Here is an 18,744-nt window from a genome sequence, read left to right as displayed (position 1 = left end):
TGACCTTTGAACAGCACAAGGGTTGTTCAAGGGGTGCCAACTCTCCACACAGTTGAAAATCTGGGTATAACTTTTGACTCCCTTAAAAGTTAGCTACTGATTGCCTATGGTTGGCTTGAAGCCTTACTGATGACATAAATAATTGATTAATATGTATTTTGTATGTTACATATATTATTATATTCTTACAGTAAGTAAGGTAGAGAAAAATGTTATTAAGAAAATCATAAGGAAGAGGAATTATACTTCCTATTCATTAAGTAGAAGTGAATCATCATAAAGGTTTTCATCCTTGTCATCTTCATGTTGGGTAGGCTGATGAGAGGAAGAGTGGGGCTTGGTCTTGCTGTCTCAGGGGTGGCAGAAGTGGAAGAAAATCCACATGTAAGTGAACCCATGCAGTTCAAGCATGTGTTGTTCAAGGGTCAACTGTAGTAATGGCATATTTCATTGAGTGCACATAGTAAATTTAATTAATCTCATACTGACTATATTTTTCTCTTTTATAAATTAGACTGTGTTAATTTCCTTGATATCTATATATGTCTGTGCTTATTTTACTGGGGATAACTTTATAGAAGTGGAATTGCTAGGTCAAATGCTACAGACATTAAAGTTTTGGATAATTGTTACTAAATTATTTTGTAGAGGATATACCAGTTTTAATTTTTCAAAATTTTATAGTAATTATGCTAATGTAGTATATATTTCAAGATCACAGATTTAAATAATTCACAGATTTAAATATGGTGACCTATTACGGCTGTTTGACTTATTAAGATAAGACTTTTTTTCCTTAAGTGATCAAACTGTGCAGTATGATATAAACTAGCGATTCTTAACTAGAAGCAATCTGTGGAGCTTTAAAGAATAGTTTTACTTGGGCCCCATCCCAGATTTACTGAATCAGAACCTTTGGAGATAGGGGCTAGATATGTATTAAAAGTCAGTATTGAACTCACTTATGCTGTATCACTGTATTCCTGGTGTAGCTCCATTTCTGATGCAATACGAAGATTGGAAGAAAATACTTTCACTGATAAAAGGGTCTTATTTGAGGTACAAAACCATCTCTGAGAGAAAGGATGATTTAATGTTATATATAGGCGCTGTCCAGTCCATAGTATCTGTGGTGCTTTATAGTCCTGCACAATAGTATTGTTATAATAAAACTATTGTCTTGATTTTGCACATATTTTGTAGGTCTGCAAAAGATGATTTTACATCTATTATTGGGAAATGTCAAGGTAAGAGTTTTCAAAATGTTTAAAAAAATGAAAATTTCAAATCTGCACTGGTTGATAGTGTTTCTTAAAAGTTAGAATAGATATTAAATAAGTATTAACAAGGGTTATTATGACTATTTCTTAAAATAATTTTTAAAAATCTTACTAGTTTTTTTTTTTTACTGCCTTAAATGTTTTATTTTAAGATGTGAATTTTGGAGATACTTGAAATTGAAACTGTTTTAAAATCATCTAAGCCAGTTTTGAGATAAAGTATTTGTAAGTATCTATATATAGTCCTTCATTTTAGATTCAATGAAGAAAGAAATATTTAGGTATAAGTCAAGAGTTGGTCATATACAGACCAGTAAAAAAAGTCTGGGATTTAATCATTCTTGGATATATTCAGCAGAAATTCATTGAGTACATTTTATGTGTAGAACTGTTTTGCTGGCTATTTATGGTAGATTGTGAGCAAAAGATGTGTTCTTTACCTCCTGAGGCATATAGACACTCAAATATATAATTAAAAATTCTGACAAATCTAATGAAGGAAAAATACAGAACCCAGTGAAAGGTGGTTTTTTGTTTGTTTTTGTTTTTTCCTGCTCAGTTCTGGCACCAGTGAGAGTTTTTAATCAAGAGGTGTGAGATAAGATTGCTGAGAGTAAAAGTGGCTTTTGGAAAGCAACCTTAAGAATGAGTAGAAGTTAGAAGACGGGGAATATTTCAGTCTGTAGGAGCATTGAATGAAAAGGCAGAGCGAACCTTACAGGAGGGAAATCATTGAGGATGATATTAGCTGAATGTATCTATTACCTATGTTTTATTTACAGGACCTGCTGTTCCATCTGTCTGACCTTGTGTTAGTTTAACAGTGTAGTAGTTGTAGGAATTATAATGATGGTAATCGTGGTCATGGTGATGACAAACATTTATAGTGTTCTTAGTGTGTGCCAGGGACTGTATTTAGTGCTTTGTATGCATTTTCTCATTTAATTGAAAGAAGGTAGTATACATATTTTATCTTAAAACAGAATTAGGATAAAATAAGTATTTGACAGTGACAGAGAGCAAGGAAAGGGGAGGCCTCGATAGTTTTGAAAGCTACAAAATGTGGTAATCTGGAGAGTCCCCCACACCCTCATGGAGATGCTGGTCTCAAGCTCTTGTCAGATGTACCATTAGTAGCCTAGGACCAGTTTCCTTGTTTTTCTCATTCTTAGCCATCTAGATGTGTCAAGAAGATTAAAGATCAAATATTTAAAAATTTGGTTGAATTCCCATATGAATGGTGATATTGTTATTAGTATGTCAGAATCATCATTTTTGTATAATTTCACATGTACTAGTGGATAAGGTAGTAATAGAGTTCTTATGGAGTTTTCTTTGCACATAGCATATGTTATAACTTAATAGCAAATGTAAAACTTCTTACATATTTATATAAACATCTTCCCTTTTAAAGTCTGCTCCTTCTGGCCTATTCCCTGGATGCTCAGTGGCACTACTATTTGTAGGTCACTCAAGCCAGAAATCTAGAATTGTTTTTGTTTTACTTCTTTCCCTTCCTTCTTCTGTTTTTGGACAAATATTTATTAAGCAGCCACTATGTTCCAAGCCCTGTTGTAGGCACTGTGTATACAGTCAGAGCAAGATAGAGGTTGCCTATATATAAGAGTTAACAGTCCATCAGGGAGGAGGGAGACAGCAAATGATTCATTGTAATTGTACTAAGTGCCATGGTAGAGAAGAATCACCTTGAACTTGTCTTTACCAAGTCCTAGGAGTCTGTTTAAACGGCTCTTGTATTCCACTTGTGCACTTCAACCATCACAGCCCTAGTTCAGGCTCTTAACATTTTTTACTTGGTTTCTTGCGACTGTCTGCTGACAGGGTTTTCTTCTACAGGCTCATCATTAATCCACACTTTACGCTGCTTGCCAAATTGATCATTTTTAAAAAAGAATTCTATCAGGTTACTCTTCACATTTGGCTCCACTGCTTTCTAGATATGTAACCTTGGGCAAGTTCGTTTACCTCTCTGAGCCTAATTTCATTATCTGTAATTTGGGCATAATTTTATAGATTGAATGTGGGAAAATTCTATGAGCTAATGTATATAAAACTATCAGCATAATGTTTGATACATCATGAGTATGTAGGAGATGTTAGGTATTATTATTGTTACTGTTATGATTCTGCCCACAATGTTTCAATTGTTTCCTGTTGACTGTAGAATACAGTTCATATTTTCTAACTTAGGATAAAAACACTTTTCACAATCAGCCTGTCTATCCTTGTGAGAGTCTCCTGCCATATGTCCTATGTTCTGGCACAAAGCAATGTGCAGTTTTCCAACTCCATTGTGCTTTTCAAGCCTTGGTACAGACAGTTCCTTTTGCCTGGAAGCTCCCACCTTTATATTGAATTAATTATTACATTGAATTGAATATTTTAGCTAAAGCATCAGTTCTTCTTCTTGTCCTTTTCCCTACCATTTGGCCATCTTCATGTTTCCCTACTACTTGTTTGTGTTTATCTCACAACACTTACCCGAGTCTGCTTTCCTCTTTTAATTGTTGACTTGCTTGTCTGATTCTCAGATTGTAAATTCTGTAAAGGCAGGGTTTCTGTCTTAGCTTTTACAAGAAAATTTCTGTTGCCTTACATAGTGCCTGACATACAGTAGGCACACAATTTTTGACCCTGTCAAGTGGATAATAGCACTTGGGAGTTAGTTAAATGATTTTATGAATGCATGTATAAGCAAAGTATGTTTTCCTATTTCCTCTTGGCTAATTTTAGAAATTTATGAGAGTGTATATATATTTATTATATATCATATTTATATTACACATTCATGGATAATTGTCATGATATTTATACTTTTTATTCCTTATGTACACACATGTATGCATAGCATGAATGGAAAAATAAGAGTAGATGAGAAGCCCTGTTTGTATATATCGTTTTGAGAATAATAGAAGGGGATGTAGTGTTTAAATCTGAATGTCTAAAGTTTGAAGCTCTAGTGTTATTTTATCTTATCTTTTTTTTGAGACAGAGTCTCACTTTGTTGCCCTGGCTAGAGTGGCTAGGCATCAGCCTAGCTCACAGCAACCTCAAACTGCTGGGCTCAAGCAATCCTTCTGCCTCAGCCTCGCATGCATGGCCTACAGGACTACAGGCATGCATGGCCACCATGCCCAGCTAATTTTTTATATATATATATATATTTTTTTTTTTTTTTTTTTGAGACAGAGTCTCGCTTTGTTGCCCAGGCTAGAGTGAGTGCCGTGGCGTCAGCCTAGCTCACAGCAACCTCAATCTCCTGGGCTCGAGTGATCCTTTTTGCCTCAGCCTCCCAAGTAGCTGGGACTACAGGCATACGCCACCATGCCCGGCTAATTTTTTTTATATATATATCAGTTGGCCAATTAATTTCTTTCTATTTATAGTAGAGACGGGGTCTCGCTCTTGCTCAGGCTGGTTTTGAACTCCTGACCTTGAGCAATCCGCCCGCCTCGGCCTCTCAAGAGCTAGGATTACAGGCGTGAGCCACCGCGCCCGGCCTTTTTTCTATATATTTTAGTTAGCCAATTAATTTATTTCTATTTTTAGTAGAGACAGGATCTCACTCTTGCTCAGGCTGGTTTTGAACTCCTGACCTTGAGCGATCCTCCTGCCTGGGCTTTCCAGAGTGTTAGGATTACAGGTGTGAGCCACCGCGCCTGGCCCTCTAGTGTTTATTGAATATACTTTCTGGAGTTTCCTCCCCAGTACTTATTAGAGTAGAGCAGGCCTGGCTTAAATAGTGTAAGGGTCAGAAGGTTCCCAGAAAAATAATTTGGGGGTATTCCATTGCCTTTTCCCCAGTGCAGCCCTTTCACTGAGGGAGAGTCTGGGGCACTTGAAGTCTGCTTCTGAGGAGCACGCTCAGAGTGTTGCAGGGATTCAGATGTGCAGGGTCCTTTTGAGTGTTGGCATTACACACCTGCTCTTAGCCAGTAAATAAACTGAGAAATCTATAAATTAACATGAAAATGGGAAGCTTTACCCTTCTGTATTTCATACAAATTATAATATTTGTCAGAGTTTTTAGTGTGTACAGTTAATGTGGCAGCAAGGATGAGATAATAATGCTTTGAGAACTAATGTTTTATTTTGTTGGCTTCTGAATGTGTGAATTTATGACCTTAATGCTGCATTAATGGCTTCTTTCCATTTCATATAATATAAGATAATGATCATTTGCTTATTATCTGACTCATCTTTATGGGAATAATTCCCAAATGCCAAATGATATTTCATGTGTGTGCTTGGAAAAAAGGAGCCAGATTGTTGTTAATGCATTTTTGAAGCTACACATTGCAGTCTGCAAACTGAGATGGGAGCTATTTGGTTCCACTTTGATATTTTTCAATTACTGTTTTATAAAAGATATTCCATTTAAGAATGTTTTAAATGTGGATTGCAACTTGTTTTGGCTCGGTTTGCCAAGCCATACATAGTAATTCAGTCTTATCTTTCTATCTTAAATAGTGATCTAAAAATAGGACATGGAATTAGACCTTTTTAGAGCTTTACTGTGTTAATCAAGAGATTTTTCTCGTATTTTTGATTTTGCAATATCATAAGCTAGAGTTTCTTAATTGTAATCAGACTATTTGAGACACCCAGACTTTGATATGAGACATTTTGTTCCAGAAATATGATTCAGGATGCTTAGATTATGTGATAACTATTTTTGTTTTTGTATTTTTAGAGAAAATATTTTTTTCTTATTGAAAACTAATACGCATTCTTAGTAGGAACTTTAGAGACTAAACATTAGCAAAATGTAGAAAATAAAAATAAGTACTATTAACATTTTATTGTCTATTCTTTCAGACATTCTTTTGTAAGTACCTATGGCTATAGATATGTTCTATGAAAGTAAAATTTTTATAATCTTATTTCTTCACTTAAAGATGTTATTTTAAAAAAAAAGATTGTTAACCCTTTTTTAGGTTGACGTTTCTGAAGGATTTTCCAAAGTATCTTTTTTGATCTTTCCTGCTGGGTAGCATCCTAGGTATTGGGATGTAGTTCTCCCAGCTATCCAAATAAGATGCCTCTATACTTGATCTCTGAGCAGCAAGCAACTCAGTGTTGTACTTGATTCTACCAGTGAGGCCAAACCATCATCATGCTTTTGTGCAGATAATTGTGTATAAATGGGTAGCAGATCATTGCATCTATGTTCATGAGGGATATTGTTATCTAGATTGTTTTCCTGTGATGTCTTTCTGGTTTGGTATTGGAGTAGTGCTGGTTTCCAAATTTGAGTTGGCAAGTGTTCCCTCCTTTTTTATCTTCTGAAAGAGGTTATGTAGAATTGGAATTATTTCCTCCTTCAATGTTTTCAGTGAAGCTTGGAATTTTCTTCGTAAGTAGGTTTAAATTCATAATTAAAGTTTTAAAATAGATATGTAAATGTTTTTAAATTTAAATTTAAATTTTCTTCTTATTACAGTTTTTTAGGGAATTATTTTGTAAATTGTAAAACTTACTGGCTTAAGGTTGATTATGGTATTTTATATTACCCTTTAATAGTCTGTAGAGTCTGTACTGATGCCCCCTCTATTGTTTTTGATATTTGTAATTTGTGTTCTTTTTCTTTTCTCTTGAGCAGTCAGGCCAGAATTTTATTAATTTAATAAATTCTTCAATAAAAAAATCTTTGAGTTTTATTGATTTTGGATTTTTTTTGGTTTTTTTCTTTAATTTTTTCCTTTATCTTTATTATTTCCTTTTTCTGCTTACTGGATTTAATTTGCTTTCATTTTTCTAAATGGAAGATTCAAATCTATATCAGTGACTTTAACCTTTTTTATTTTCATATGCAAGCATTTAAGCTTATTATAATATAAGCATGTTTTTGTTATTTATATCTAATTCTGTTGTGGTCAGAGAACATATACAACATGATTTTAACCTTTTTCATGTAGCATATGTTCTATCTTTGTGAATGTTCTATATACATTTAAAGGTATTTGGTTCTTGGGAATGGTACAGTTATTAGATATAGTGTTTTGTTATTGTCAATTAGATTGAGTTGGGTGATGGATCTAGTCAGATTTTTATCTTTACTGATTTTCATGCTAGTTGTTCTATCAATGAGAAAGAAGGGTTGACATTTCTAAGTATAATTGTGTATTTAGTTATCTTATCCTTTAGTTCTGTCAGTCTTATGTATTCAGGAACTCTAGTTTTTAGGTGCATACACATAGAGGATTGTTTTATTTTCTTGTTAAAATGGTTCCTTTATCATGAAGAAATGTACCTTTTTTATCTCCAGTAATACTCCTTGTTCTGGAGTCTATTCTGTCTAATATTAATACAGCCAGTCTAGCTTTGTTATGATTAGCATTTGCGTGGCATATCTTTTTCTTGTCTTTTATGTTTAGCCTGTGTATTTGTACTTATTATACATCTATGGTAGAAAGAATACAATTGAGTCTGATTTTTTTCTCAGTCTATCAATTTCTGTCATTTAGTTGGACTATTTAGAACATTTACATTTAATACAATGATTGATCTGGTTAGATTTGTAATAATTCTGTTTTCTTGCTCGCTATTTGTGTTTTTTTTTATTTTTCCCTTCTTTTCTGTTTCCTTTTTCTGCTTTCTTTTTTTTTTTTTTTTTTTTTTTTTTTTTGAGACAGAGTCTCGCTTTGTTGCTCATGCTACAGTGAGTGCCGTGGCGTCAGCCTAGCTCACAGCAACCTCAAACTCCTGGGCTCGAGTGATCCTTCTGCCTCAGCCTCCCGGGTAGCTGGGACTACAGGCATGCACCACCATGCCCAGCTAATTTTTTTTTTTTTATATATATATTAGTTGGCCAATTAATTTCTTTCTATTTATAGTAGAGACGGGGTCTCGCTCTTGCTCAGGCTGGTTTTGAACTCCTGACCTTGAGCAATCCGCCCGCCTCGGCCTCCCAAGAGCTAGGATTACAGGCGTGAGCCACAGCGCCCGGCCTTTTTTCTGCTTTCTTTTAGTTTAATTGAACATTTTTATTATTGCATTTTTATATCCACTGTTGGCTTTTTGGCTATACCTATTTGCTTTATGTTTTAGCATTTGCTTTAGGGTTTACAATGTGAATTTTGAAATTATTGTGTTAAACAATATACATCCATTCCCTCCTACTCCTTTGTACTATTATTTATTTTATTTTTTGCATAAGTTAAACCACCATGATATATCCATCCAATAATAACCATCCACGTTATTATTTTTGCTTTAAACTTTCAAGTAGGTTTTGATACTTTTTTCAACTTTTTAAAATATTGAAAAATAAGGAAAATCTTTTATATTTACATCTGTTTTTCATTTCTGTCACTCTTTTGTGTGTGTATAAAACTGAGTTTCCATATGATAGTGTTTTTCTTCAGCCTGAAGAACTTGTTCGACATTTCATGTAATGCAAGACTGTTAAATTCTCTCAATGTCTCAAATTGTCTCATTTTGCCTTTGTGTTTATAAAATATTTTCTTTGGATATAGAATTCTAGGTTGACCTTTTCTTTCCTTTCAGCTCTTTAAAGTTGGTATTGATTGTTTTGTTTTCAACAAAAAATTAGCAGTCATTGCAGTTGTTGTTGTTTTCATGTATGTAATGTGTTTTTTCTCCCTTAGGCTACTGTTAAGATTTTCTCTTTATTATTGGTTTTCAAAAATTTGATTATCATGTGCCTTGATGGCTATTTTTCCTCCAGATTATCCTGATTTATGTTCATTGAGCCTCTTAGATCAGAAGATGTGTAGATTTCATAAAATTTGCAAAGTTTATGGCCATTATTTAAAATTCAAATAAAATTTTTTTTTTTTTTTTTGAGACAGAGTCTCGCTTTGTTGCCCATGCTACAGTGAGTGCCGTGGCGTCAGCCTAGCTCACAGCAACCTCAAACTCCTGGGCTCGAGTGATCCTTCTGCCTCAGCCTCCTGAGTAGCTGGGACTACAGGCATGTGCCACCATGCCCAGCTAATTTTTTCTATATATATAGTTGGCCAATTAATTTCTTTCTATTTATAGTAGAGATGGGGTCTCGCTTTCGCTCAGGCTGGTTTCGAACTCCTGACCTCAAGCAATCTGCCCACCTCGGCCTCCCAGAGAGCTGGGATTACAGTCGTGAACCACCGAGCCCAGCCTCAAATAAATTTTTTTTACCCAAACCTTTTCTTCTCTCTTCTAGTACTCCAAGTATATGTACCATAGATAGGTTGTGAATGTTCCATTAATTTTTAAAGCCTCTTTTTCCCCTCCACTCTTTAGTTTAGATAGTTTCTATTGCTCTTTCTTAAAAGTGGAAGCTTAGGGTTTTTTTTGTTTTTTTTCCTTCTGCAGTGTTTAATTTGCTTTTAAGCCTGTCTAGTGAACTTTTGATTTCAGATACTGTCTTTTTCATTTTGAAATGTACTTGATAATTTTATGGTTTCCATCAGGTTCTATTGAGATTCTCTATTTACTTATTACGTTCATGTTTTCCTTTAAATTCTTGGACGTATTTCAGTAGCTTTTAGAAGTCCTTGTCTGTTTATTTCTTAATCTTTATCATTTCTATATATTTCTATTGAAAGATTTTTAGCGTGATTGTGGTCATATTTTCCTGCTTCACATGCCCAGCAATTTTAGATAACATTCACAACATTATGTATGCTCTGTTATTGAGTATCTGTTATTTGTTATCTTCCTAAATATTGTCTTGAGTTTTGATTTGGGGAGTAATTTCTTTGTGGATCGGCTTAATTTTTTAAGGTTTACTTTTAAGTGCTGTAAGATACAGTTTCACCTTTCACTGTAGGGTTACAGTAGTTCTAGTTTTAAGGTGAAGCCTTTCTCTGATTTCTCGTGAATGCTCAGAGTGTTCAGTGAAGCCTCTCTGGCGCGACTGGGCCACACACTTCTAAAGCCTCTCCAGACTTAGGTCTTTGTTTTCCCTGCAATGCATGTTTTTTCCTTGCTGTTGTAGAGCCTCTGCGTGTGTGTACAGCTCTGTATTTGGCCAAGGACCCCAGGGTTCCTCATGCTGATTTTCAAGCTTTTTTTGACTCACTCACTTCTCTCTGGAATGCTGCCTTGTAAATTCTAGTCAGCTTAGAAGCTCTAAACTTCAGTCTTTATCTCTTCACTTCAGTGAGACTACCATGACTTGTTTGAGAAAGCAAAGGTGATCTTGTGGTACAGCGCATTTGTTTCTCTTCTCTTAGTGATCATAGGTTTGCACCGTCTGTAGTACATTGTCTGAAAACAGTTCTTTTATGTGTGTGTGTGTAAAAATATATTTATAGTGGGACACCTAGTTTGAAACGATTATTTTTTTAAAATAAAAAGAGCAATACATACTTGTAACAAATTGAAATAATACAGAAATAGAAACATCAAGAAAAACAAAAATTATCTTCCTTCCTTCCTTCCTTCCTTCCTTCCTTCCTTCCTTCCTTCCTTCCTTCCTTCCTTCCTTCCTTCCTTCCTTCCTTCCTTCCTTCCTTCCGTCCTTCCTTCCGTCCTTCCTTCCGTCCTTCCTTTTTTCCTTTTTTCCTTTTTTCCTTCCTCCCTCCTTCCCTTCCACTTCCCCTTCCTAAGACAGGGTCTTGGTCTGTTACCTGAGCTAGAGTGCAGTGGTGTCTTCCTAGCTCACTGCATCTTCAAACTCCTGGGCTCAAGTGATCCTCCTGCCTCAGCTTCTCCAGTAGCTGGCCACTACACCCAGCTACTTTTTAATTTTTTTGTAGAGACAGGGTCTTTCTGTGTTGGTTAGGCTGGTCTTGAACTCCTTGCCTAAAGCGATCCTCCAGCCTTGGCCTCTCAAAGTACTGGGATTATAGGAGTGAACCACCATGCCCAACCTGTTTTTCTTTCTTAATTTGCATTCCTCATAGGAATTTATGTTAATACTTTGGTATAAAACTTTCTATGCTTATATGAACCTGTGTGTGTGTGTGTGTGTGTGTGTGTGTGTATAGATTGACTATTACTTTTCTTTAACAAAACAGGATCATACTATATAATTGGTTCTCCAGCTTGCTTCCTCATTTATGTATTGATGATATCTTACACAGGTGGTATTTAGGATGAATTTCAATCTTTTTTTTTTTTTGAGACAGGGTCTCACTTTGTTGCCCAGGTTAGAGTGCAGTGGTGTCATCACAGCTTGCTGCAACTTCAAATTCCTGAGTTTAAGTAATCCTCTTGCCTCAGTCTCCTGAGTAGCTGGGACTACAGGCATGTACCAAAATGCCCAGCTTAGTTTTTGTATTTTTGGTAGATATTGGGTCTTGGTCTTATTCAGGCTGATCTTGAATTCCTGACATTAAGTGATCCTCCCTCCTCAATCTGTTTAATATGGGCACACTATTCCACTATAAGAATGTGTACCACATTTTTAAAATCTATTTCCCTTTCAGTGAAAAGTTAGGTTGTTCACAGTGGCTTGTTTTTTTCATCTTTTTCTTACCCATCTTTGTACTCCTTCCTCTAGCAATACTGGGAAAGACACTGTTTATATGTGGCTATATTACTTAAAATGTGATAGTTACTGCCATAATCCCAGAAAGTTATACCTACTTTTACAACCACAGAAAAGATATGACTGAGGCCATTTCTTTTCTTCATTGTTAATACCTGTATTACCTGTCTTTTAAATATTCATCACACTCATAGGCAAAAGGAAAAAAGCATCTCATTTTCAATTTGTATCTTTAGTTATTAGGTAGAGCATATGTTAATGGTTATTTCTATTTTTTTTTTTTTTTGGTGACTTGTTAGATCATATCCTTTGCCCATATTATTTATAGATTGCTTGACTTTTTCTTATTGGTTTATAGTATCTTCATATAGCACGAGTGTTAACCCTTTATCATATACATTGCAAATATTTTACCCAATTAATATTTTTAAATTTGTTATGGTGTCTTTTTCCATAGAGATCTTTCTTCCTCCTCCTCTCTCCCTCCCTCCCTTCCTTCCTTCCTTTCAAATTTCATTTGTCATTTTTTTTCCTTTATAGATTCAGTTTATCATGCTTAGACCTTTCTTATTGTAGTATTGTAAGATTTTTCTCATGTGTTCTTCTGGCAACACTATTATTTTAAACATTCAGATATTTAGCTTCTCTGCATGTCTTTTTACCCCTACAAGTTTGCTCTTGGTCACTGCTTCTTGACTTAGAAATCACAGGATGTATGTATGTGAGAGGTTCTTCATGGATATCTTTTTTATTTTTTTATTTTTTATTTTAGTGTATTATGGGGTAACAAGTGTTAAGGTTACATATATTGCCCATGCCCCTCTCCCCCCTCAAGTAAGAGCTTCAAGCGTGTCCATCCCCAATACGTTGCACATCTTACTCGTTGTGGTTGTATGTACCCATCCCCTCCTCCCCCCTCCTACCCTCCCAACACCCAATAAATGTTACTTCTATATGTCCACTTAGGTGTTGATCTGTTAATAAATACCAATTTGCTGGTGAGTACATGTGGTGCTGGTTTTTCCATTCTTGAGATACTTCACTTAGTAGAATGGGTTCCAGCTGTATCCAGGAATATACAAGAGGTGCTATATCACCATTGTTTCTTAAAGCTGAGTAGTATTTCATGGTATACATATAGCACATTTTACTAATCCACTCATATATTGATGGGCACTTGGGTTGTTTCCACAGCTTTGCAATTGTGAATTGTGCTGCTATAAACATTCAAGTGCAAGTGTCTTTTTCATAAAGTGACTTTTGATCTTTTGGGTAGATGCCCTGTAGTGGAATTGTTGGATCAAATGGTAGATCTACTTGTATCACTTTGAGGTATCTCCATATTGGTTTCCACAGAGGTTGAACTAGTTTGCAGTCCCACCAGTAGTGTAGGAGTGTTCCTCTCTCTGCGCACATGGATATCTTCATTTTGCAAATGAGGAAACTGAAGCCTTAGTTTCTTCCCAAGGTCATACCCAACCATCCTGTGGCAGCACTGAACCTAGAACTCAATACTTCTTGTTTTTACTCCTTGCCTATTTCCATTTCTACTTTGAGTGAATGGCTACTGGATTAAAGTCTAGTCATTGAGCATTTGGTTGCCTATTATGTACCACCTGAGTACTAGGCACTGGTGCTAAAAGTTATGAACAAAATGGACACAGCTCCTGACATTTTGAATGGACAGACTAACGAATAAGACAGTAAAAAAAGTAGACAAAGAAATATGTGATTATTATTCAGGATGAGAGTTGTGAAGGAAGTGAAATCCTTGGAATGGTGGAGAATAATGGGGCTTAGAGGCTATGTAGACAGGGTGGTCAGAGAATGCCTCCTCAGGAACTGATAAGGGGATTTAATGCGAGACTTGAAAGATGAAGCCAATGAAGGGTTTAGGGAAAGAGTGTTCCTGACAGAGAACACAGCCTAGACAGAAGCTCCGAGGTGGGAAAGAGCTTGACAGCTGTGTAGATTTCAGGGGCTGCAGCTGATGGAATTGTGAGAGGGCATAAACAGCTTCACCATGGATGTGTCAGCTGTCAAGTTGCTGGTTAACTTTTACCATCTGTGTTTTTGCATACTTTTCAGACAACTCCTTTGATACTTTCTTTGTAAAAATCTGTACTGTTCATTCCTTTCCCAAACCACATAGGCAGCTGGAAAAATCCAGTGATAAAGTCTTTATTTTCACATTGTTATGTGAAATCTTGTCTTGTAATGAAAGCGTATCTTTATCTGGATCAAAACACCTGCAGAGTTTTCTGGAGTGACTCGTTATAGCTAGAAGTATTAGTAAAAACAAGTCCCCTTCAGATGGAATGTAGTGCATGGATCTATTTATCTTATCAAAATGAAATGAGAGAAAAAAAATTTGTCATCACAGGTAAAACAATAAAAATGGAAAAATGTTTGTAGTGTTCTTAGCCCATGAATATTTTTCAGGGCAAAATTGTCCTGTTGCTGCTTTTTATGTAGGATCCATGAATATGCTGATTTTCTATTCTTGTGTTATCATTTTGTGCCTATGTCTACTTCCAAGTTTGATTTTTTTTGACTATCTGAAGACAGGGAACTTATTTTTTATTAAAAAATATTATTCCCATTTTTTAAAAATTGCTTTTCTAGAGTGTCTTATTAGGCTTCAATAAAATCAATTAGCCTCACCTATGTTCAACGTCCTTTCTTGGATTTTTTTGTATACTTTTTAGCTATTGATAATAGTCAACATGAGGAAACTCACTGGTGCTGCTGTACTTTCCCTAAATATTCCCCAGAATGCATATCGTAGAAAAAAAGGGAATCTGAATTCCATACAGTATTATAGAAAGAAAGGGAAGTCTGAATTCTATACAGTATGTTAGGTTGAGAGATAACTTCAGTTATACAGTTCACATTTAATTATTTGGTAGTCCTTGAGGGATGGTAAACCCTTATCATTACCTTGTGCTGTTAATATAGATTTTTCTGAGAGACTTAGGCTTCACTCATTAGTGAAACATCAATCACTTTGTGTTCCAGGTCCTCAGATGGCAATTCTGAATAAGATACTGTCTCTGATTTCAAGAAGCTCAGTCTTGGGGGGCAAATAGTTATGTAAGTGGCATAATGTGAGATGATACATACTATGAAAGATGTATGGACAGTATATTTGGGGGCACATAGAGAGCAGTCAGGTTTGAAGATTGTCTTGAAAGAAGGAGGTGACAATTAAACTAGGTTTGGAAAGCTGAGTAAGATTGGAGATGAACATGTATAAAGCACAGATTTGCTCATTTGCTAAATATGGTTGTGATATGGTTGAGTGATTAGGTGGATGATAGAGGAAGGGGTGGGAGGCAAAATTGGAAAACTATGATGGGGTCTTTTATGAAAGGTCTTTCATGTATTTTGAGGAGTTTGGACTTGATTTTGTTGGAAATGGAGAATTTTCAAAGACTTTAAAGCAGCAGAAGGATGCGCTCTATTCTTCTTTCTGTTTTAGAAAGTTCTGAAGGGAGAGTATGGAGGAAGGAATAGAGAGGAAGAGACTGAAGGTGGGAATACCAGTTGGGAGGCTAAGCAAGATAAAATGAAACCTGAGCTGGGATGGTAGCGGCAGAGGCATAGAGCAAAGATCATATATTTCTGAAACATTTTTGAGGCTAAGGCTCTGACGCAGAGGCGGTGTGTTGTAATGAAACCTGCACTGTATGGGAAGGCAGGATGCTGAAGTTCTGGCTTTTTCTCTGCTTATGGTGTCACCTGGAGTCCCCTAATCAATTCGAATTCTTGTTGAGAAAGGTAGAGCACTTGTCCTCCTGACTGTCTCTTCAGTTCTGGCATTCTAGTAAGGGGAAGCTGAAGCGAACAAAACAAAGCAATAAAAGCCTTAAACAAACCCGACATAGTTTAGAGTTTCACATCCTCTTTTTCTTCTTTTGTAGCTGATAGTCTTTCTCTTTATTGTTGTACTGAAAAATTTAGAACAGAAATAAATACAGGTGTTGGATTATTAGGATTATTAAGGTGTTGATTGTTAGAATCTCATAATTATATGATTGACTAAGAACAGTTCTTGATTCACCTGCCTAATGTACATACATGTATTTATTTTCCTCTTTCCTTTCTAATACTGTGTCAGCATGGTCCCACTTTGTATCTTCTTGGCATCTATATTTGATATATTTAAAAGATTTCAGTTACAGTTTTTGTTTTTTGCTTTTAGGAGGGATAAACTCATTGAACTGGAATTATTTTCTCTCTATGCTCTGTGTTTTTGCTGTTTCTCAATTTCTTAAGTATTTTGGGGTATATTATTCCTGGCCGTTTACCAGACTAGGGCATGTTCAGCATTCATCAGAACACTAGTGTGAATAGTCTTTGCTTCTAAAATAAACAGGGCATAGTTTGTGATGGTTTATATTTCCCACTGTTACTTAAAGTGGGTTTCTGGGGACTGTTCTTTTCTACTGAATGAAGCATTAGAGATCCTTAGGAGATGGTGTAATATAGTTGAATACTTACTTTGCTTGCAGTTATTAGAAGTGTTAACTTTATAATATGTTGTTAAAAGTATCTCTTTTCTTTTTGTTCTAGTTCCAAAAGATCCAAAACCCCAGTGGAGACGGGTAGCATGGAGTTATGATTGTACCTTGCTGGCCTATGCTGAAAGCACAGGAACTGTGAGGGTATTTGATCTCATGGGAAGTGAACTCTTTGTCATTTCCCCGGTATGTACATACCTTAAACTGATAACATGTATTTTTTTCAATGCCTTCCACATATGGGTGCTTGAATGAATGCGTGTAAAGATAGGGTTAATGCAGATATAAATCAGAATAATAAGCTGTACACTTAAGATGCTCAGAATATAATTAGAAGTCTTCATATATGCATATTATTCTTTGTATTTTGTAATGCCCTATCCAGAGATAAACCATCTGGTAGTAAGCAAATATTAATACTACAGAAAGTTGTTATAAAGTTCTAGTGAGGAAAATAATTTAATGAGCTGTTACAACAGGATACCTTTAAGAGAAGTTAGAGCTTGTTACTCAAAAGGGGATAGAAATTGAAAAGGAGAGTGCAGAAAAAAATTAATGGTAATAATAACTTGAATTTGTGTAGTGCTTTATACTTTATTAAAGACTTTGATGTATATTCTTATTTTATATTTACAGCAAACCTTTGAGTAGGTTGGGCAGATATTATCCTCATTTTACAGTCTGGAAAACTGTGATTGAGTGGGAGAAAAATGACTTTTTTCCATGGTAGTCCAGTTAATGTCTCTTCTAGGAATCTAGTGCTTTTTTGTTTGTATCTTCCTTTCTCCAATGAACAAGCTATAAGGGTGTGTAGAACAGTTGTTCTAATAACTCTTGCTGCATCTTAGAATCACTTGGAGAGCTTTTTAAAGAAGCAAACAAAACAAAACAAATCATTAGATTGCCCATCTACCCACAGAGATTCTGATTTAATTGATCTGAGGTGAGGCCTGGGCATTAATATTATTTATAAACTTTTCAGCTTATTTTAGTTAGCTAGGGTTGAGAACCAGGGATGCAGAGAATGATTTTCCTTTAGAAATAAGGAGTGGAAAAACTCAAAAAAGTGTCTTGTGCTCATATTATGGAAGTTTTAGGGAACCAAACTAAGTAATTTGGGTTACTATTTTCTACACTAGTGCTATCTAACAGAAATATAATGCAACCTATGTATGTGATCAAGTGCAATTTTAAATTTTCTAGTAACCACAATAAGAAACAGGTGAAATTTATTTAACAATGTATTTTATTTCATCCAATATTTACAAAATATTATCATTTCAACATGTAATCAGTATAAAGTATTATTAATGAGATATTTGTTTTTCTTTGGTACAAAGTCTTTGAAATTTGTTGTGTATTTTTATATTTATGGCACTTCTCAATTCCAACTGGCCATGTATCAAGTGTTCATTGTGTGGTTTAAGACAGTATACTAGGGAAGAAAAACTTTTCTTTCACCGTCTTAAATTTAGTAGCTAGAGGCCTGCAAGTTAAACTGATGAAAGACAGATTAACAGGAGAACAGGCGTACAATTTTTTTTGATGTTAATATTTTTATGAGTACTGGAAGCATCACAGAAAAGAGATGAAAACTCAAAGAAGCAATTAGACTCTGGGGCGTATATGCTATTTTATTAATAATAAAGGGCTATAAATTGTGGAGAAGTGACTAGGCAAAGGAAAGGGAGTTTGGGCTTCTAGATATGGTAAATTGTGGGAAAGTGACTAGGAAATATATGAGGGAAGCTAATGGAAGACAAGAGTTATTTAATAAGGTCTGTTTATGTAGACTCATTTTGGTGTGACTCTCAGTCTCTGGTGATCCCAGCTCCTCATCCTGGTACAGAGGGGCACTTTCACAAAGAGAACTTTATGCCTTGTTTTTAGGCAGATAAGGGGAGACCATCTGTTGATTCACAGTTGCCTTCAGCTCACAATAAACCTTATGTCAAAGTGATGTATTTTGGGATGTTATATACTGATCTCCTTCAAGGCTGATAAACTTTATAATGTGCGCTTCCTAAGGGGCACAGACCTTCAGATCTTTAGCAACACAGCCTAATAGTTCGTTGATGGAAGAAGGTTGACATTGAGTGTTTTAAGTGTCCTTTCCTTTAAGTTGCTGATTAGGCAAATGTGAAAGAGACTTTTTTTTTTAATCATAGGTTACTGCTAGCAGTGGAAATTAACATTTAGGAGCTTGTATCTGGAAACAGGTTCTTAGAGTTCTCTGATGCATTACTTTTTCTTCTTTTTTTTGTAATGGACATATAGTCTGAATAGAAATTTACTTATCTCGATGAACATCTCATTCAAAGATGCTGCTATGGTTCCAGTCTGTGTTTAGAAAGGCTAGTCTAGATTTGAGTGTCTAGTTCTAGACTCTGACTCACATGAGTTTTGATTATACAAGACAGTTCTGGAGCTATCTTATTTAAAGTATAACTGGCAAAACCAGTGTCTTAGATATTCTCCA

The 18,744-nt window shown here is 35.4% G+C and overlaps 1 protein-coding gene across 2 annotated transcripts in view; it reads left to right on the top strand.

Annotated features, from left to right (window-relative positions):
* Positions 1–18,744, top strand: part of NBAS (NBAS subunit of NRZ tethering complex) — a 328,315-nt gene that overhangs the window by 11,272 nt on the left and 298,299 nt on the right. For both annotated transcript variants that reach the window (XM_076000562.1, XM_076000561.1), the window contains exons 6-7: positions 1,204–1,247; positions 16,318–16,451. In XM_076000562.1, coding sequence (XP_075856677.1) covers positions 1,204–1,247; positions 16,318–16,451 — 178 coding nt within the window. The remainder of the gene's footprint in view (positions 1–1,203; positions 1,248–16,317; positions 16,452–18,744) is intronic.

This window comes from Microcebus murinus, chromosome 3 (assembly GCF_040939455.1).
Source record: "Microcebus murinus isolate Inina chromosome 3, M.murinus_Inina_mat1.0, whole genome shotgun sequence".
Taxonomy (NCBI): domain Eukaryota; kingdom Metazoa; phylum Chordata; class Mammalia; order Primates; family Cheirogaleidae; genus Microcebus; species Microcebus murinus.
Note: the sequence above shows the minus strand (reverse complement) of the source record. Positions and strands in the feature narration are given on the sequence as shown.